This window comes from Emys orbicularis, chromosome 4 (genome assembly GCF_028017835.1).
Source record: "Emys orbicularis isolate rEmyOrb1 chromosome 4, rEmyOrb1.hap1, whole genome shotgun sequence".
In the NCBI taxonomy this organism is placed as follows: domain Eukaryota; kingdom Metazoa; phylum Chordata; order Testudines; family Emydidae; genus Emys; species Emys orbicularis.
In genome coordinates, this window is record NC_088686.1 from 101,529,794 (window position 1) to 101,552,382 (window position 22,589).

General features: G+C 41.2%; 1 protein-coding gene across 1 annotated transcript in view; it reads left to right on the forward strand.

Annotated features, from left to right (window-relative positions):
* The window catches only part of SBF2 (SET binding factor 2), a 483,108-nt gene that overhangs the window by 441,373 nt on the left and 19,146 nt on the right, over positions 1-22,589 (forward strand). The window contains exons 34-35 of the mRNA XM_065403329.1: positions 2,578-2,679; positions 3,742-3,927. Coding sequence (XP_065259401.1) covers positions 2,578-2,679; positions 3,742-3,927 — 288 coding nt within the window. The remainder of the gene's footprint in view (positions 1-2,577; positions 2,680-3,741; positions 3,928-22,589) is intronic.

Below are 22,589 nucleotides of genomic sequence, written 5' to 3' on the forward strand. Positions count from 1 at the left end.
AATTCTCCAATTTATCAAGATCCCTCTGAATTTTAACTCTATACTCCAAAGTGTTGGCAATCCCCCCTAGCACCTTACAATTATCTTAGTTGAATTTCATTTTGTCGTCTATAGCCCAATTCTCCAATTTATCAAGATCCCTCTGAATTTTAACTCTATACTCCAAAGTGTTGGCAATCCCCCCTAGTTTTGTGTCATCTGCAAATTTGATCAGTTTTCTCTCTATTCCTACATCCAGGTCCTTAATAAAGATATTAAACACCACCAGACCCAGAACAGATTCCCGTGGGATCCCACTTGAGACCCCACTCCAATCTGACATCTTTCCATTAATAGTTACTCTTTGTTTGCAGTTGTTTAACCAATTATGTATCCACCTAATGGTAGTTCTGCTGAGCCTGCATTTCTCCAGCTTACTTATCAGCATGTCATGCGGGACTGTGTCAAAAGCCTTGCTGAAGTCCAGGTATAGTATGTCTACCACATTCTCCCTATTGACCAAACCAGTTACCCTGTCAAAGAAGGAAATCAAGTTGGTTTGGCATGATTTGTTCTTTGTAAATCCATGCTGGCTGCTAGTGATTAGCCCTTCATCCTCCAGGTATTCACAACTTGAATGTTTTATACATTGATACCTGGGAAGCTACTAGAGCAAAGTCAGGCTGACTGGTCTATAGTTCCCTGGCTCCTCCTTTTTCCCCTTCTTTAAATGTTCCTATTGTTAACATTTGTAGAGTGGTGATGTGGTCCTCTGTACATACCTTTGCTAGCCATTATGCAATTACTGCAGCATCACAGGATGATGTGAATGTGGGGAAAGCAGTCCTACAGCCCCAACTCATCAGATTCTATCATCTAAGATTCTGGTATGAAAAAACTAAAGGAAGGGTAGGGCTGTCCTACCCGTTATATCCCTGGGCTCCGATCAGAGGGAAGCTAAGATGCGTGTGTAGCTGCCCCTACAGGTACTGCTAGGGAAAACTCTCCAGCACCTATGCATGAGATGAATACACTCTTACAGTGGAATATACATACAACGCATCTCAAACAACAATTACAAGGAAGTAAGTTTTGTATTTATGTATCATAAGTAGTTTAAATACTTCTGTAGTATAAGTATTTTTCCCTTTTACATCTTGTGGTAACAAAATAAATGCTATTTAATAAAGGCTCAGAAGACGAAAGATGAATTTTCTAAAGTTATGTCTTGTTTGGGAGTCTCTAAGGCAGACTCTGTCTTTTACTTTCTTTCTCCACCTTCCCTCCGTTCTCCCTGATTCCTCTCTCTTGTACTCTCCTTTCGCAGCTGATTCTATTTTTTTTTTTTACATCCATGAACCTAGATTTGTCTTATATTGTGTCTTTGCACCTACATTGCTTTCTTTCCTGTAACACAGTCAACATCTTTTTCATTCCTCACTTTCAAGCTTTGAGACTTTTCACTGTTAATCTTAACCTTGATTGGATTGTGTCCAATACAACACGCAATGGGTTTCCTCCTACTGTTGAAAACTGAAATAGCCATGTTCGGCCTACATTAAAGCTGCTTACACAAGTGTGTTCTACTGTGACATTTGATCTTGGATTACCATACACCATACAAATGGTAGAAACTAAAAACAGAGACTTTCTCATTTTTAGGAATAAAATTGTTATTCATTACATAAATCAGGAAAATGTTCACAAAATATGAGCTTGATAACAAGAAAGAGACTCCAATCCTACAAACACTTTTCAGCACACATGTAAATGTAATCCCATAAGAAGTCACACTGAAATCAATAGGACTGTTCATGGGGGTAAAGTTACAACTGTGCTTAAGTGTTTGTAGGACTAGTACCATAATGAATACTTGAGCATATACTTGCCCACATCCCAGCCAGCCTGGCCAAAAACAAAATATAAGAGAAAAAAGATTTGATCTATTTCCATAAAACAGAAACTTGCTTTCTAAATGAATAAATTTAAAATTCTGAAGAGTTTGAACAATCAATGTTCTCTGTAGATATTGTTAAAGAAAAAACTCATCAGTTACGTACCCAGTAAAATAGACAGACAACAAATATATACTTAAATATTTGGTTATCATTTATTCAATACACAGAGTACACTCACCTGCAGAAAAAACAGCACACGTGTCTAACTTTTTTGAATATTAACATTTGACAGACAGCGGATTTCTTAAATATGCATGATCAGAGATTTCATGCAATTTAATAAAATCACTGAAAATATGCTATGGGTATTATAAAGATGCTTACTCAATAATATGGTAACATCCTGTTAAATAGAATGATACGGTGATTATCTTACTGTGTTTCACTGATATGATTATTGTTTTGTCTCTGATCTTTACCTGGCAAGGATTTGTAAACCTGTTAAAACTTCCTAAATAAATAAATGGTTTAATATTTATTTATTTATATATAGAGAGAGAGAAAAATGTATTTAATATATTTTATATTTATAGTTTAAATCATGAATGGTATGGTATGATATGAATCTATAAGCATTCGGCAATATTAACAGATTAATTCTGCACTCTTAGTATGTTACTTATTTTTTTATATTATGTAGCTTCACAGGATAATGCAGTTGGGTGTGGTGATATCAGAGCTCCTTGAGAATGGTTCTTCAGTTATGGTTTGTTTGGAAGATGGTTGGGATATTACTGCACAGGTAAGCTGCTATTACAAATTTGTGAATGGTGGGGGCTAGTAAACACCAAGCATTAGATTTTTGGCCAAGTAGCTGTAATTTTCTTACAACTTTAAACAACAAATTCCTAAACGCAGCCTGTCCTGGCAGCAGGGAAAAGGCAAGGGCTACCTGGATCTGTCACCCCTCTTCATCCATTTTGATTTTCTAATCCCAAACAAGAAGTCAAAACAGTATGCTTTCACCCAAGGTCTTGATGGCCCTGCACAATTCAAGGGCCTAACCAAGGTCTGCAGCCCTGTGCAGACTACTGCATGAGGAAAGGCTAAAATTCACCACAAGAACTTGCTTAACTTTGTGGCTGAAACACATTTTGGCACACAAGGTGAGTTGATGGGCATTACACCCTTATCTCTACCACTATGTGTTCGAGAGACTCTTTCCCATGCACACTCACAGATCTGACCCTGTAGCATCTGCTGCCAGGACAAATTACCAAAGTATAGATCTTGTGAAACAAACCATGCGTTAAATGAAAAGCGACAGCTGAGCTCATTCAGTGAGTAGATTGTGCCTGTATAAATGCATCATAATCCAAAAGGTACATACAGCAAATCGGTAATTCCGTCAAATCGTTTGAGAACCTGACACATAACTCATAGCTCCGTACAAACAAAAGCACAAATGAAATTTAACACTGTCCACTCAGCCATTTTTAAATTATAAGGGAGGAGTGGAGGGATATATGTATAGACAGAGCAGAAAGAGGCCCAGTGCTGCCTTTTAGCCACTACCAGCTAACTGATAAAGGAAGGACTGCAGGTAACATGTCATCACTCCAGAGGGTATAGTCCACCACCTTCCAGGTCATTTTCTGCAATCCTCTACCAGCTGAGATGGCCAGCACCCATTTTCTAAATGTTTGTCATTCTTGTCTATTGATAACTTAATATATTTTAATGCTTTTCATGCCTTGCAGTATATAAAAACAAGTTTAGAACATTTCAGTTTGTTGAACAAAACTCTAGTTTTAAATATGATATATCTAATATTAATGCCAGTGCACTCTGTTTTGTGATCTAGGTGGTGTCTCTGGTGCAATTACTCAGTGATCCATTCTACAGGACACTTGAAGGCTTCCAAATGTTAGTGGAAAAAGAATGGCTCTCTTTTGGTCATAAGTTCAATCAGCGTAGTAATGTGACCCTCAGTTGTCAGGGTAGTGGATTTGCTCCCATTTTCTTACAGTTCCTGGACTGTGTGCATCAGGTAAGCATAACAAATCTATGTCTATTCAGTGTTTGGAAAATGGATGCATTGGGCCATCATTGCAGAGCTATTAATAGATAATGCATTGAAAAAGAAATAGGGACTTCCCTTTCACTCTTATGAGAGAAGATTTCCCTTTTTGCAGGAAAGAAAGGGAAAATAGTGAAGCCATTGGTAGAATGATAGAACGTACACTGTCCCTGCTAAGTAGTAGTAGCTGGTATTGTGTATCATGTAAGGTGATTTACAGAGGGATTTCCAATAGAAGCTCTGTGAGTTAGAGGCAAGCTTCACATAGTACACAAAGGAGCTTAAAGCACAAGAGGGCTTTACTGAGCTGGTGCAGACAGTACATTCATTTTCTATAAAGAGAATGTCAGCTGTCCTGTATGTGGCAGCCAGCTCTTCTCTTTGCAGGTAGACTTTTCACTCCATCAGTTTTGGAAGCAGAAGAAGCTTATACAATAATTATAGAGTTGGTGGTGTTTCAGAACTCTTCAATAAAACTTCAGTCTGTGACTTCATTTCTGCTTCATGCTAAGGTCCACAGATCTGTTACAATTGTACTTCAGCCAGCTTGCATCTTTGGGGCAGAACTAGACCTGTCAGTCATTGACAGCAGGGGAATGCCCCAGCACCTGAAGTTCCCTCCCTTTTTTCTGCCTCAGGTGGCCAGCAGCTCAGCCAGCCCATCCTGCTGCAGAGCTTTTCTGAGGGAAATTCCAGTTTTTGTTTAAAATGTTTAGTCTAAATTTCAGCTCAGTAATGTGCCTGTTTCATTCCCAGCTGTGTCCCAGGGCAGTTTTTGATTTTAGGGAGATTGTTTTCTTAGCTCTGCTTCCCATTCTGAGATGTTTGCAGCAGCTGGGGCTGCTACAGGCTTCAGGGAGCAAGCTAGGTTGAGAAAAGCCAGAGACAAAAGGAAGGGTCTGTGTCTCCTGCTGCCCCTTAGCAAGTGTCTCACTGGGGAGCTCAACCAGTTCTGTGGGCAGGACCCATTTTCTCTCTCTCAGCCCCATCTGGGTGGGGTCATCTATCCCCTTCTCCAAGCAGGAGAGAATGCAAGAAAGATTAAAGAAGCTGATCTGCTAGACAAGAGGCAGCTCAAGTCAAACAAGGTTACCTCAGCCCCCTTCTCCATCCAGCAGCAAAGGAGACAAGAAGGCAGGCAGGATTGGAAAAGAACTTGGCTCCGAGGCAGGCATCCCCTCCTCTCTCATTACAGCCCAGATGCAGCCAATGCCAGAAAGTTCTGTAAGGCAGGGATTCTCAACCTTTTTCTTCCTGAATTCCCCTCCCTCCCTGCCCCCCCACCATGCTATAAAACCTCCACGGCCCACCTGTGTCACCACAACTGATTTTCTCCATATAAAAGCCAGGTCGGCATTAGGGGGTAGCGAACAGGGCAATTGCATGTGGCCCCATGCCACAGGGAGCCCCATGAAGCTAAGCTGCTCAGGCTTCGGCTTCAGCCCCAGGTTGTGGGGCTCAGGGCCTTAGGTTTCAGCCCCATGCAGTGGGGCTTCGGCTTTCTGCCCGGGGCGCCAATGAGTCTGATGCTGGCCCTGCTTGACGGACACCCGAAACCTGCTCACGGCCCCCCTGGTTGAGAACCACAGCTGTAAAGCATTTTGGGGCTACATGTTTCATTTGAAAGACATTACAGAAAACAAGGCCCTGACCCTGCAACCACTTCTGCCCCGGGATAACGTCACTCCCCGTACAGTGCCCCTGCACTCAGCCCCGGCTGGGAGCGTTGCCAGGATCGGGGCCTCACATTTCACTGTGATAATTACCGACAGGCCCAAGCTGCCCACCTGGGCTCCACGCATGGGGCCTGAGCCTGCTGTGCGGCCCTGCAGGGCAGCTCGGGGTCGGAGGGCAGGGTGAGGAGGGCCAAGGGGGATTTCGCCTTTCGGGGGCCGGTTCCAGCCCGCTGCCGGGGGAGGGGTGCTGGGAGCAGGGGCTGGCCCAACTCGGGGCTACTTTACGCGAGGGGTCAGTGAGAGGTGGAGAGGGGCGCGCATGATCCTCAGCCCGCGGCTGCCCAGGGTTCAATCACTTCCTACTGCCTCGGAGGGCGCAGCCCTGCCCCGCACCTGGTTGGCTGCCGGCGGCGGAGAGGGGTGGGGTGATGCGAGCTGCAGCAGGGGACAGGGCGGCTGGAGCGCAGCGCTGCTGGAGCTAGCGGAGCCTGCGGCTGGGGCGCAGCGGCCTGGGGGCAGGCTGGCCATGGGGGGGCTGAAAGAGGAGCTGCTCAAGACCATCTGGCACGCCTTCACCGCCCTGGACCTGGACCGGAGCGGCAAGGTCTCCAAGTCCCAGCTCAAGGCAAGTGCGGGAGGGAACCTGGGGGCGTCAGCTGGGCTGGGGGGAAAGCGTCCTCCGCCCCACCCCGGGGCTGTCCCTCTCCCTGCCTTTTCAGGCAGGGCTGCTGCTGGCAAGGGATCCCGGGGATGGAGCAATAGCAGGGGCTTTGCAGGCTCTTGCCCTGGGGCCTCCTGGCTGTGATTCCTTCCTTCTCTCTCCCCCCCGCCAAGAGAGAGCAAGAGGAAGGAAGCAGCTTGTGACCATCCCAGGGTTGCTGCTGCTGGGGAAGCAAAATCAGCAGCCTGTCTTTTGTTCCTGCTCTTTACAGGGGTGGGGATGAAGAGCAGGAGCCTGTGAGCCTCCCGCAAAGCCCTGGGACAGTTGTCTCTGGGAGGCTTGGTGCTTTGGCTCCATTGTGGTACTGCTGGATACCCCGGTCAGGACAGCATCAGAAACATTGACACTCTCTTGAGATGGCCCCAAAATGGTGGGGCTGACTTTGAATACAGGGAGGGTCTGGAAACCTGTCCGGACACACACTTGGACTGTCCTGGACATAGTACCCTGGTGTCCATCTTTGCCACCATATAACTCTGTAAAGTCACTTGGCGCCTCCCCTAAAACCTGCTCGTGGCCCCTCCAGGGGTCCCCGGACCCCTGGTTGAGAACTACTTCTGTAAGAGGCTTTTGGGCCCAGTCTTCTGGTCGTGCTGCCCCTCTGTAACAGTCCTTCCCTTTCAGGATGCCTACTCATATATCGAGCCAATACATCCAGTGGGGAAACAGAACTATCTGGCCCATGTGAATCCCATGCAGTAGGTTGGGGTAGAATTTCTGGGGAGCCCACCATTGGGCCCCAGGCTAGTTTCTTCCTTGAGGGACTCAGAAGGGGTGGCATGGACCGATGGCTTTTCCAGTTCCTTTCCACCACTCCCAGTCCAGGACAGAACCCTTCTCTGTGCATAGCCTTTCCAATGTTACTGCTCAAACTTGGGCTCTGAAAATAGTTTTGTAAATCATTTTTCTTAGATAGTTAGCTTAGTTAAGTCTAGTTAGATAGTTTGGGATTTGGGGGGTTCCCTCCCTTTGTTCTCCCACCATTTGGTATGCCCAAGGTTTCAAGCTTCAAGCCCTGTCTGTCCTGTCCCTGGTTCTTTCTGACTAGTGACCATTGCTAGAGCTGCCTGTTTTGCCTTGGGGAATCGCACGTTCCTTCAAAAAGTGATATCTGTTGCTCATTTCCCCTTGTACTAGGCAGTCTCAAGAGTGCAGATATTTAATGGAGATGTCCTTGAAGCCCCAATCTGATCCTGCCCCCTCCTGATCCCCATCTCACCGACATGAGCCTCCTGGTAGTGTCCTGCCAGCACCAGCGCTCTCTAGCTAGGAATCCTCCAGCAGAGCCAAGGACTCCACTAAATGGAGGCATGAGGAGGGTAAAGATAAACACCCTCATTAAAAGAAGGACAAACCACTCCATACGTCCTCTAAGAAAAAGCCTGCTTCTCCTCGTCTCTTACCACCAAGTGAGACTCTGTGCCACAAGGCGGGTTCAACCCGGAGCTCACAGGCAGCATGGGATCGGCATCAACAGAACTGGGAGCTACCATCATTCCGAAGCCATTTCTGACAGGGCAGGACTGACCCCTGCATCACACAAGGGAACTTTCACTGTCTGCATTGATGGTACTGCACAGTACAAATACTGCTGCATCCAAACTCACACTGATGGATCCATCCATACCCAATACTCCTGCCAGCTCTCCTCCCATTAGACCTTGATATACCCTTTTCAAGGATCTGGCGATTTACACATATCTCAGATCACCAATTTTTCTGACACAATTCTATCCTTGCACCATCAGCACATCATTTGCCAATCCTGAGCACCAGTCATGCCATAAGTGCTCCAACACCATCGGTACCCTATTCGCCCATTCCTGCCTCTGTCCGTACGGTCTTAAGACACATTGTACCATCAGTTCCACCAATAGAGTCAAACAACCCCTACTCCAATGGTTCAGAAACAGGACTTGATCCCAGAGAGGACTTCCAAAGCCTCCCGGATGCCTCCAAGTCCTCATGACCCACATTGTTGGGCTAGAGACCAATGGTACCCCCCTCCTTGCCGCCTCATGGTTATGATCCTGCCCACTGGCCATACTGGGGCTCCTGTGATCTGTACTTTTGGGCCCCAGACTATGAGGACCCCAGCACTGCTTTCAACAAAGATCACCTCCCAAACAGGAACAGGAGCAACTGATACAGGATTCAACTGATAAAGAATTAAAGAAGGGTAATATAATTAATGCCAATCAACATGGGTTTATCAGAAAATGAATCCTGTCAAACTAACACATCTTTTTTGATGAGATTACAAGTTGGTTGATAAAGGTAATAGCATTGATGTAATATATTTAGACTTCCTTAAGACATTTGACTTGGTACTGCATGACATTTTGATTAAAAACCTAGAAAAAGATAAAATTAACATGGCGCACATTAAATGGAATAAAAATTGGCTAACCGATAGATCTTGAAGTGTAATTGTAAATGGGGAATCATCATTGAATTGGGTGTGTTTTTAGTGGGGGCCTGTAGGGATGAGTTGTTTTGTCCCTGTGCTATGTAACATTTTTATCAATGACCTGTAAGAAAACAGAAAAATCACTGATAAAATATTCACACGACACAAAAATTGGGGGAATGATTAAAAAAATAAAGAGGATAGGTCACTGATACAGAGCGATCTGGGTTGCTTGGTAAGTTGGGCACAAGCAAACAACATGTTTTAATATGTAAATGTATTCATGTAGGAACCAGAAGTTAGGCCATATTTACAGGATGGGCAACTCTCTCCTAGATCATCAGCTGAATATGAGCTCCCAGTGCAGTGCTGTAGCCAAAAGGGCTAGTCCAATCCTTGGATGCATAAATGGGAATTTTGACTAGGAGCAGAGGGGTTATTTTACCTCTGTATTTGGCACTGGTGCCACTGCTGCTGGAATAGTGTGTCCAGTTCTAGTGTCCACAATTGAAGAAGGATGTTGATAAATTGGAGAGGGTTCAGAGAAGAGCCATGAGAATGATTAAAGGATTAGAAAGCATGCCTTGTAGTGATAGACTCAAGGCGCTCGATCTATTTAGCTTAACAAAGAATAGGCTAAGGGATGACTTGATTACAGTCTTCAAGTACCTACTTGGAGAATAAATATTTGATAATGGATCTTCAGTCTAGCACAGAAAGATATGACACAATCCAATGGCTGCAAGTTAAAGCTAGCCAAAGTCAGCCTGGAAATAATAATTAACCATTTGAACAATGTACCAAAGGTCATACTAGATTCTCCATCACTGGCAATTTTTAAATCAAGACTGGATGTTTTTCTAAAAGATCTGATCTAGGAATTATTTTGGGGAAATTCTAAGGCCTGGGTTATACAGGAGGTCAGACTAGATCAGTGGCTTTCAACCTCTGCAGACTAGTGTACCCATTTCAGGAGTCTGACTTGTCTTGCATACCCCCAAGTTACACCACACTTAAAAACTACTTGCTTACAAAATCAGACATAAAAAAAGTGTCACAACACAGTTACTGAAAAATTGCTTACTTTCTAATTTTTCCCATATAATTATAAAAATCAATTGTCATATAAATATTGTACTTACATTTCAGTGTATAGTATAGAGAGCAGAATAAACAAGTCATTGTATGAAATTTTAGTTTGTACTGACTTCGCTAGTGCTTTTTATGTAGCGTGTTGCAAAACTAGGCAAATATCTAGATGAGCTGATGTACCTCCTGGAAGACCTCTGCATACCCCCCAGGAATACGTGTATCCTGGGTTGAGACCTACTGGACTAGATTATCACAATGTCCCTTTTGGCCTTGGAATTGTGAATCTACATAAACAAACAAGGGGAAGCAAAGTCCAGCCCATTCTGCAGGGAAGCAATCAAGTTCTGAAACTGATGCATTCAGCATCAAATTATCCTCTCAACAGTGCACCTTTTAGAAGTAATATGCTCCCTGGTGGACAGCCTCAGGAGGCATTTTCACAAGGATCACAAGTGGAAGCTCCGCTCTTTGGTGATGCAGTATATTTTACAACAAAGAAACAAGAAGTGCCCAGCCTACTGCTCTTGAGTTGTCCAGGGGCACAATTCAAGAGGGGATGTTTTCCTGGTACAGTGGTTAGACCCATTGATTTCTGCCATCCCTCCCATCACCCTACTACTTTGTGTCCTCAGGAAGATCAAGCAGGACAAGGGAACTGTAATTATGATAGTATCATGGTGGCCAAGGCAGTTGTGGTTCACCACTGACCTATGGGATGGCCTCTTGCCTATACAAATACCTACAAATGTTTCTAGACCTATTTTCTCAGAATAGAGGCAGGACCATCCATCCCAACTGGAGATCCCTCCATCTCCTGCTTTTTGGATGGACAATGAATTTAGAGAGATCCTGCTCACAAGAGGTCCAATCTTGTGACCTCAACCTGGTGCTAACTGCACTCGTGAATCTGAATTTGAACCCTTGACCTCTTGCTACCTCCTACACCTGTCTATGAGAGGGGCCTTGCTAATGGCAATCACCTTTGCTGGAGGAGAGGGGGAGCTCAGGGCCTTTATGGCGGACCCTCCTTATACAGTGTTTCACAAGGATAAAATATCCCGAGATTTCATACCAAGTTTCTCACAAAGATACCTTCTGAATTTCACCTGAACCGAACTGTTCACTTGTCTGTCTTCTATCCCAAGTCTCATGATAACAGGGAAGACAGGAACTTCCACTTCCTAGATGTACAAAGAGCTCTAGACTTCTACTTACACAGGACAAAACCCTTTCGGAAGTCTCCAAGATTGTTCATCTCCATAATCAAGAGGATAAAGGGGTAAGCAGTCTCTTCTCAAACATTCTCTAAATGGATTTCCAGCTGAATCCTCCTATGCTATGTGTTTATAGAGGCGCCTCCTCCTCAGAGGGTCAGGGTTCATTCAACTAGATCCCAAGCTGCCTCGGTAGCATCCCTACAAGTTATTCTCCTCTTGGAGATCTGCAGAGCAGCAACTAGGGCACCATTCTCACTTTTACTAAACATTATGCCCTGCTTCAAGTTTCTGCCGAGGATGCTTCCTTTGGTTCAGTGATCCTACAATCAGTGGTGCAGAACACTTCCTACTCCCCTCCTCCTCAACATGCACTGCTGGGGAGTCATCAACAGTGAATACCTAAAGGGACCAGATCTTGAAGAAGGAAAGTTACTTACCTTATAGTAACTGTAGTTCCTTGAGGTGTGTGGCCCCTGCGGGTATTGCATGACCCACCCTCCTTCCCCTCTGCTCGGTTTCTCACTTGATTCACAGTAGAAAGGAACCGGAGCAGCGGTTGGTTCACACCATCCCTCATACTCTCAGTTCAGAGTACAAGGAGGTGTAAGCATGGACCAACGAACACTGCTATTGAAATATTTTCCATTCTCAGATGCATGGTGCACATCCCCATCCACAATTAAAACCCATAGGGACCATGCATCTCAAAGAACTCCAGGTACTATAAGGTAAGTAGCCTTCCTTCCCACCTGGGCCGGCTCTACCATTTTTGCCACCCCGAGCAACAACAAAAAAAGCCGCTCGGACTGCCAAAGCAAAAAAAAAAAAAAAAAAAAGCCGCTCGGACTGTGCCGCCCCAAGAATGGACAGAATGCCGCCCCTTAGCATGTGTCGCCCCAGGCACGTGCTTCCTCCGCTGGTGCCGGAAGCCAGCCCTGCTTCCCACCAGGAGTGCTTTATTGTGGATGTATTTGAGTGTCGAAGTAAAAAAGTCAAGTCTCTGTAGTACAACGTTCTCAGCATATTCAAGAAAATGAAGTTTTGTAAACATCTCAAATGCTTCATTAGGGCATCAACCTTATTCCAATCCTGCAAGTCATAGAATACCTTGGAATCTCATTTTGCCCCTTGCTGCATTACCCAGTTTGAACCTCCACAGGAGGCATTGTTATGTGTCCTATCCATTAGAGTAGGCTTCCCAGTGGCTACGATCTACAATCAGATGAGGTTTTTAAATTTGAAGTTGGGAGCCTTCTCAAATGACCCACTATTGTACTTTTAATTCAGACACATACTCCTCCCAACTGTGATAGCATTAATTCCCTAAGGAAATCCAAGAAATATTCCTCTTTTGGTTAAAGCAGTATTTAGGAGCACTAATAATCTCAGGTAAGAGCAGTCAGGACTCCAGTACTAAGATCTGCTAGATGGTAATTTGCTCACCAAATTCTGCATATTGGTCATCCAATCTTAGCCAATGCCATTTCCTTTCTTTTGGCAGATGTATTCTCCACACCTTAATGCCCAGAGGAAGATGTATATTACAGGCAGGGCCAGAAACACTGGCTATTATTAAGAGTGTGTGTGTATTTATTTCAGAGTAGCAGCTGTGTTAGCCTGTATCCGCAAATTTGTTAGTCTCTAAGGTGCCACAAGTACTCTTTGTTGTCAGTAGCTACCGGTGTGGTGCTCTGCTCTTGTTCGATGATGATAACAGTCGGCTGCATGCATGTTCCCTCTGTGTGCTGCCCCAGCTCTGCGCAGATAGCTGACACAGCAGACCCCGAGAGACCCCCCAAAGACCACAGACTCTTGTAAAGTACGAAGGAACCCGAGCCAGGTTTATTGTCAAACGAAGCACAGCAATAGTTTCCCGTAGACTCTACAAGACATACTACAAATTTGTGCCCCCTGGCAATGGACTGGCTCAGTCAGTGGCGGGACTTTCCTCTGCCCCCTAGGCCGGACAAAGATGTGCACTCCGGGACCTACTTTTATACAGTTACAGGACAGATTACTCATCCCTACTGACGTATTGAGGTACAGCCCCTTGGCTCATTAGGGTGCTGTCTCCCCTTTTGATCATGTTGTTTCAAACAAACAGATTTGTCCATCATGCTGTCCTTTTGACCCTGTCTTTAAGATGCACCTGCCTGTTCCTTATTATCTCTGTGGAGTGTTCTGATGTCATCTTGGCACAAGTTCCTCTTATTAGCACTTATATGTGGATGCACCTGCTTCTAGCAACCCTCTTCTCGCCAACTTCTGTGAGTGGGGCCTGCCTCTGGCTCACAGCCCAGCTTTTGCTTAGCAATGCCTGGAAGTACTTTGCTTCAGGCTTCAGGCCTCAGATCGGGCCTCTGACACAAGTTTGTTTCAGGGCCTCATCTTACTACACTCCTGTTCCTTTTATATTTATTTATGTAATTATAATGTGCCTTGTTTTGAATTTCCATATTTAATTATCCTGTTTCCCACCTTGGAGAGAGACTGCTATGAAAATCCCAGTGTAAGGGATCTGTGGACCTTAGCACAAAGAATAGGAAAATTTATCCATGCTTACCTGAAAATTTCCTTTCTTCCGGTAATAAGGTCCACAGATCCGTCTCACCCTGCAGAAAACCAGATCATCCAGAATAGAGATGGAAATTGATATCCAAGGATTTAAGTTTGTAATCATTAGGTAGACTGCTCTACAGTAGGAGAAATAGATGTTTTTCCTCCAAGTATATGTAACACCATCTGTAATTTAAGAAATTAGATTTGAATTATCCTGGCCAGGGAAGTTGTCTCAACAGGAGGGAACTTCATGTTCTCCTGTTGCCAGTGACTGAGAGGTCTGGTTCTGCCCCAAGCTGCAAGCAGGATGAAGTACACATCTGTGGACCTTATTACTCAAAAAAAGGAAATTTTCAGGTAAGCATTGATAAAGTTTCTTATTCTGCCCATCTTTTTCGAATGCAAAGTTGATGTAGCCATGTTGACCCAGCATATTAAAGACAAGGTGGGTGAGGTAATATCTTCAACTTCTGTTGGTGAGAGACAAGCTTTCAAGCTTACACCGAGCTCTTCTTCAGCTCTAAAGCTTATTTCTCTCATCAACAGAAGTTGTTCCACTAAAAGATATTACCTCACCCACCTTTTCTCTCATCTTTTTTGGCCAATTTAAGTGTTTCTATTACACTCCAAGCTACATTTCTCTCTGTAAAATCAACTATTTATTTTTTCTAGGATAAGCCATTCATTTACCAGAATTAATATTTGTATAGTGTCCTTTAAAAAATAAGAGTAAATTATCTATTTGTTTTTGCTTTGGCTAGTGAGTATCATTTAGATAGTTTTTTCTATATAAAAACAACGAGGAGTTCGGTGGCAGCTAAAGACTATCTTTATAATTAATGTGAGGGTATTTTTAAAATACAGTAGCAGCTTCCCATATGTGGTACTGTGTATTTCTTTCTTACCTATTTTTTGTTTAGTAAGTGATACAAATTATTAATATTTTGAACAGACACACTTTACACAATAAGCTGTATTTCTTGCCTTTTACTTTAGTGTTTAATCTGTGCAATGTATATTATACACCTCTTAGCCTCTGCTTAGCAAAAGGTTGTAGGCTAAGTATTTGATATAGAATCATAACTATGAATAAATTATCTAGGAGTAGTTCATAAAACTTTCTGAAGATAGTCTTTTAGCCCATTATGATATGTTGTTGACTTAACAAATTCTAACAATATTGCTACAGATTTCAAGGGTATGATTTTTTGAAAGTCATCCAAATTAATATGTATGCTTACATAGAAATTTGTCTTGAAGAATCTGATCCTAAATATTTGTACTATGGTGTTTCTATGAGTAGTGCCCTATGTTAGTTTGTGTGCAGCTAGATACATTATTATTATATATTATAATCAGACAAGAATTTGATCCTAAAATTTAATATATTACAATCTGATATTCAAATATCCCATAAATAAACACTGAGGAGAAACATTTGGTCTCTCTTTAAATCTCTTTTTTAACCATTCGTTTCAGTTTTAACATATTGAGTGCAATAAAACTTTAGAGCCAATGTGCATAAATTTGTCAGTTGTTGAACTAAAGTTACAAAGAAAACATATGAAACAGTGATTCCTAAATTAGAACTGCATCATCTTTTAAAAAGTCATTGTTTATGCCAGTATCTCCAGGTGTCAGCTAAATTATTAATGCTAAATCATGTTTCACAATAGAAACATCTGGCAGATAGTCTCATTGCTTCTAAGAAGATGGGGTGAGTTAAAATGATGTCATTACAGGAAGCTCCCCTTATTTTATACTTCAGCTATATCTATTTGGTATTTTGATAAATATAGCTCAACTGTATACTGAACAAATGATGCTCCAGAATTTAAATAAAATTCTCTATCAATTTTAGGGTCCAATCCTGCAAAGAGTTACATATGTGAAATACTTTGTTTACATTAGTAGTTACAATGAACTCAGTATGACTACTCCCATGAAGTTACTCAGCTGTTCATGTGTTTGCAACAACAGCTTCTTAGCGATTACTAGATATTCTATAGGATATTTAAGAATTTTTTTGATTATTTATTTAAATCAAATTAATATTTATTTGCATTGAGATTACAAAACTAAACGTTATTATAAAACTGGAAATCTACAAAAGAGTATTCTGAAGAGAACTGAGTAAATTCTGGAACTTCAAGAGTCTTTATTCTAGTCTTTATTTTAGTTACAGTATCAGAAACATCTGTATGTTTACTTCGCCAATTTAGGTATTCATTATATATGTATTATCATTTAGGGTAGGAATTTCAAAGGAATCTAATGGTGCTAAACACTTACTCCCTGATTTACCTTTCTGGGTTGCTTATGTGAAAATTGCATCATTGTTAACCAATATTACAACCTTTTATACAAGTTTAGGGTCTGATCCCTTTCAAATCCATTGACTACAATGGGGACAAAAGCTGATAAATGATAACTCAATATACTTAGCCTTTTAATGGGGTTAACTTTAAAAGTCCCTGATAATGACTAGTGACATCTTTTTTGTGTTTATTTGTAATCAGTTAAATAATCCCAATTACCTTCTATTACAGTAGATTTCCAGGGCACACAATTCTCTCATTTCTGATTGTCTGAGCTACATTTTATCAGGGACTTTTGACCCCAGTAGCTCACCACTAATTTGAATTTTGCAGATTGTACTGTAGTTGGAGAAATAAATGCTAACAGTGATCACCTAAGCCAGTTCTGGCACCTGTCCCATATCCAAGTATGCAGAAATCAACTGTTAAAACACAAAATAATAGCAACTATGTCATTCACCTTTGTTCTCTCATACTGCAAATACACCTCTACCTCGATATAATGCTGTCCTCGGGAGCCAAAAAATCTTACCGCGTTATAGGTGAAACCGCGTTATATCGAACTTGCTTTGATCTGCCGGAGTGCACAGCCCCCCCCCCCCCCCGAGCACTGCTTTACCGCGTTATATCAGAATTCGTGTTATATCGGGTCGCGTTAGATCAGGGTAGAGGTGTATTTTAGATTAATAATTGTTTTCCCGCAGAAGTAAATTGCATTATAGTAATTTCTACAGTTACTTTAGCTCCAGTTGAGAAATTATTTCATTCTCTACACCTACATCCCAGCCAGGATTTGAACAACAGTTTATTTTTATTGCCCTTTAAATTTGGTAAACTACTTATTGGCACTTAGGCAGAAATTAGGATGCTGTAAAATTCATGACGAACAGCAAATCTGTTGATCTATAAAAATATCCATCCTTTGCGCAATTCACTGAAAAATTCTTAACATGGAAAAAATGTATGAAACGACATATAGAGTGCATATTTGTAAATATAGCTTTTGTGATCTGTCAGTTTATTATTTCATATCCAGAATTAATGTATTCGACCACTTTTAAATCTGTGCAGGCCAATAAAAGCATTGTAATCTCACTATAATTTTGTCTTTTTCTTCTCCTTTTTATAAAGAAATCTGAAAAGCTTTTTCCTTTATAAACTTGGTCTTCCACAATTTTATTATGGAGAAAATTACATTTTTGAAAATTATGTCTTACGCATCTGTATTGTTACAAAAGCTATGAGAGTTTAGCAGTCTGCATTATGGAAATAGAGGGGACAGAATAAGCAAGTATGCACAGAACTGGAAGTTCCTAAGGTGGCTTAATATTTTAGATATCTGCCTAGTAGCTAACATTCAAATGAGAATTCATTGTCTGAAATACTGTATATGCGCCTATCTATTTCTATAGGGATTTTTCCTATATTATTCCAATCCATCACTGCTATACATTGGTACCTAATTTCTTTTTGATGGATTCAGATTCAGAAATTTGTTAAACTAACACATCTGACACTATGCTCCCAAATCAACTCTCGCAGAAAAGCAATCAAAGACAAACAGCATGTCACTTGTGGGTGAACATTTTTCAAACAATGTATCTGACCTCTCAGTCCTTGTCCTCAAATGAAACCTGCACACCTTCAAAAGACAAGCCTGGGAGCTTAAATTCATAACTTTGCTAGACACTAAAAATAATGGTTTTAATAAAGACACTGGATGTATGGCACATTGCAACAATCTGTAACCCACTAACATCCCTTTTTGACCTATGAATGACTGCAGAGGGGTTAACTGGCCACTTCACTTTGAATGGTCCCTTAAAACATATGTTAATTATTTATGCTAAACAATCTGTTCCACCTTGTATCTAGCTATGACACTCTCAATACCTTTCCCAGACCTGAAGAAGAGCTCTCTGTAGCTCAATAGCATGTCTCTTTCACCCACAGAAGTTGGTCCAGCAAAAGATACTGTCTCATCCACCTTGTCACTCAAGATTTTTAGCATTTCTGAACATCTAAACCTGAACCACATAAAAGCAGATTTGAGTATTTAATGCCAATTGAGCATACTCCCATGATCTTCAGGGGTTTCCAGTTAGTTTGATATATTGTAACTGTAGTGATTAATGATAAACATTTCTTCCCTGAGGTGGGTAAAAGAAGGGAGATGGCTGAAAAAAGAGCAGAAAGAAAAGTTGAGAGGGAAAATGAAAAAGGAAGGAAGAAAATGAGAAATAAAAGCAAGAATATTGGGAATATTGCAAGAATAAAATGAGTATGGAGGCATTAGTGTTATGATAGACAAAGCCCCATGAGATTTATATTTCAAGTGATCCATTTAATTGGTAGCTCTGCTTGTGTTCTTAAAATAGTGTATTTATCTTCATTTCATCTGAAGATTTACATACGGTTTTCTTAATTTTGAAAATGAAATTAAAAGGTGATAAAAGGAAATTGCCACATGACGTTGTTCAGGCCAAGAACTTAGCAAGCGCTAAAAGGAGTTAGACATTGAAATGAATAACAAGTATATCCAGAGTTGTTATAATTAATGCTAACAAATTTTGGAAGGGGTATTAAAGCTCATGCTTAAGGGCTTAAGCTAGTCTCTAAATATTAATGATCAGAATGAGACTTTTTGTGGCGGGGGCAGATTATCCCATGTCAGTCTACTGAAGAATTTTTGCACCTTCCTCTTAAGCATCTGGCACTGTTAGGCGGGATACTGAACTAGATGGACCTTTAGACTGATCCACAATGGCAAATCTTCTGTTCCTAACTGAGATTCTATATTATGTTCATTCATTTAAATATATAGAATTATAAGTATGTCATGGCAAGACAACTTTCTAACATGTTTTTTTTCTTAATGTAATTGTAACATTGATGACTCAAAGTGAGAAAAACAAACAGGTAGATTGGCACTGCTGTGATTGATGCAGTGGTGTCAATTTAGCGGGTCTGGTGAAGACCCGCTAAGTCGATGGCAGAGCGCTCTCCTGTCAACTCTGGTACTTATGTTATTCTTGTAACTGAAGTAGCATAACTTAGGTTGACTTACCATGGTAGTGTAGACAAGGCCTAAGGCAAAGTACCTGCCATTGCGCTCTCTGTGTATTTCTACTAGGATAATACTCAAAATTGGTGGGGTCTGAATAAAGGTAAGCAGGAAACTTTGTTTTTATGCTTCCTTTCCAAAAAAGGTCCATCCTCGGATATTGTGTGTGACAAAGATATCCCACATCCAGTGTGAAATAATGACTAATAGAGACAGTTTAGCCCAGAGAGAGCAGCATAATCATGAATCAGATTTGTCCAATTTTTTTTATATACATATAAAAAATATATATAAAAATATATTAGGGCTGTCAGCGATTAAAAAAATTAATCGTGATTAAAAAGATTAATTGCGTGATTAATTGCGCTGTTAAACAATAATAGAATACCATTTATTTAAATATTGTGGATGTTTTCTAAATTTTCAAATGTATTTATTTCACTTACAACACAGAACACAAAGTGTACAGTGCTCACTATATTTATTTTTTATTACAAATATTTGTGCTATAAAAACAAAAAGAAATAGTATTTTTCAATTCACCTCATACAAGTACTGTAGTGCAATCTCTTTATCATGAAAGTTGAACTTACAAATGTAGAATTATATACAAAAAAACTGCATTCAAAAATAAAACAATGTAAAACTTTAGAGCCTACAAGTCCTCTCAGTCCTACTTCTTGTTCAGTCAATCGTTCAGACAAACAAGTTTGTTGACATTTGCAGGAGATAATGCTGCCCGCTTCTTGTTTACAATGTCACCTGAAAATGAGAACAGGTGTTCACATGGCACTGTTGTAGCTGGCGTTGCAAAATATTTACGTGCCAGATACGCTAAAGATTCATATGCCCCTTCATGCTTCAACCATAATTCCAGAGGACATGTGTCCATTCCAATGATTGTGTGACGGGTTGGACCTCCCCGTCCAGGATGCCACCTGATGTACTGGGGTTTCACTAAGCCTCTGCTAATCCACCAGCCTGGATTCCCTCTCCCTGTTTTGCTGAATTAGGCTCCCCGGCTTCTTGCAGCACATACACACAGGTAGGGCCACACCCAGACACAGACTGAAGTCAGCTCTGTGTGAGAGGACTCACCCAGCACTCACGTGCACACCCCCTTTGGGAGATAAACCCTAAATAATACTGTCTTGTGCGGTAAAGAAAGATCTGCACAGCGCAAGCTCATAAAAATTCTCCCTCTCCCTCAATGTGGAGAGAGAGATGCATAGCTTCTCCCCTCCCCTCCCCCCCAGATATGAATTGCACAAGTTGGGTTATGTTATAAACAAGAAATAAGTTTATTAACTACAAAAGGTAAATTTTAAGTGATTATAAGGGATAGCAAACAGATCAAAGCAGATTGCTGATAAATAAAAAATGCAAACTGAGCTTAACACACTAGATAGGTAAGATATAAATTAGCAAATTCTCAACCTGAGTGATAAACGGGATGGCAGATTCTTAAGGCACAAGTTGCCTTGGCTTTCCCAGGTTTTCATACACAGGCTAAAAATCCTTCTAGCCTGGGACCATCACTTCCCACAGTTCAGTCTTTGTTTCCTCCTCAGGTGTTTCCAGGTGTGTTGCTGTAGAGAGAGTGAGGTCCCCTCATAATGTCGTTTCCCCCCTTTTATATCTTCTCCCTGCCTTCTGGAAACCTCTTTTGCTGTGACCTGGATCAAACAGTTCCCATTGTGTAGTGCTATATCTCAGGTGTTTCTATTGTACACAGTTCCTGGGGTAATCCTTGTGCTTGTGTGCATTTCCTCAATAAGCCATTAACATTGTTTGGCCTTTTTACTGTCATACCTGAAAGGCTGCTTGTGGGTGTTTACAACCTCCGGACATGTTTCAGCAGCACATATATAGCCAAACTTCATAACTTCACACACAATGATAGCACATACAATCCAACGAGATATTACTGTCTAGCAGATCAAGACTTTTAGAATGGCACCTCACAAGGCATACTTTGTATAAGACATATCCTAATTACATGACAGTGGTGAATATTGAGGTGTCAAGGTGTAACAGGTGGGTTGTGCTCGATAACGATCCAAAGCAGTGCAGACCGACGCATGTTCATTTTCATCATCTGAGTCAGATGCCACCAGCAGAAGGTTGATTTTCTTTTCTGGTGGTTCGGGTTCTGTAGTTTCCGCATCAGAGTGTTGCTCTTTTAAGACTTCTGAAAGCATGCTCCACACCTCATCCCTCTCAGGTTTTGGAAGACACTTCAGATTCTTAAACCTTGGGTTGAGTGCTGTAACTATCTTTAGAAATCTCACATTGGTATCTTCTTCGCGTTTTGTCAAATCTGCAGTGAAAGGTGTTCTTAAAACGAACAACATGTGCTAGATCATAATCCGAGACTGCTATAACATGAAATATATGGCAGAAAGCAGGTAAAACAGAGCAGGAGACATACTATTCTCCCCCAAGGAGTTCAGTCACAAATTTAATTAACACAATATTTTTCTAACGAGCATCATCAACATGGAAGCATGTCGTCTGGAATGGTGGCCGAAGCATAAAGGGGCATATGAATGTTTAGCATATCTGGCACATAAATACCTTGCAATGCTGGGTACAAAAGTGCCATGCAAACGCTTGTTCTCACTTTCAGGTGACATTGTAAATAAGAAGCCAGGAGTATTATCTCCCGTAAATGTAAACAAACTTGTTTCTCTTAGTGATTCGCTGAACAAGAACTAGGACACTTGTAGGCTCTAAAGTTTTACATTGTTTTATTTTTGAATGCACTTATGTAACAACAAAAAATCTACATTTGTAGGTTGCACTTTCACAATAAAGAGATTGCATAACAGTATTGTATGAATTGAACTGAAAAATACTATTTCTTTTGTTTATCATTTTTACAGTGCAAATATTTGTAAGAAAAATAATAATATAAAGTGAGCATTGTATACTTTGTATTCTGTGTTGTAATTGAAATCAATATGTTTGAAAATGTAGAAAAAATCCAAAAAATATATAATACATTTCAATTGGTATTCTATTGTTGAACAGTGCGATTAAAACTGCGATTAATCAAAAAAAATTTGAGTTAATCGCGTGTTAACTGCGATTAATTGACAGCCCTTATATATATGTTTACCAATAGATTTATAACCAGTTACACTACTTTTGGGGGTCCTGTTAGCTCTACAAAGCAGAACATTCCCTGTAGATTAGTACTAGATGAATAATCTTGTTTTCAGATGGTTATGCATTCTAAACTCCAAGTCTCCAGGACAATATTAGGAAATGATCTGGTTCCAGAATACAAAGTTTTAAAACAGTTAATATTTTAGTAGAAACTTTTGATAGTCAAAATTCCTTTTCTAGACTGTAGTTCCCCAACAACAAGAGCACCTGAACTCGAGAGGTGCTGAGCACAGAAATTCCCATTGCGTAGCTTGAGCTATTTACTGCCAGATTATAAGGAAACATGAAGAGGCAAATGTGATTTTTTTTTTTTCGTTTGAAAATATTGCTGGTGCAGCAAGTCTAGCTGGTAGTCTTCTCCACTATCATTCAAGAAGCTGGAGTTTGATTCCTGATACTATCTT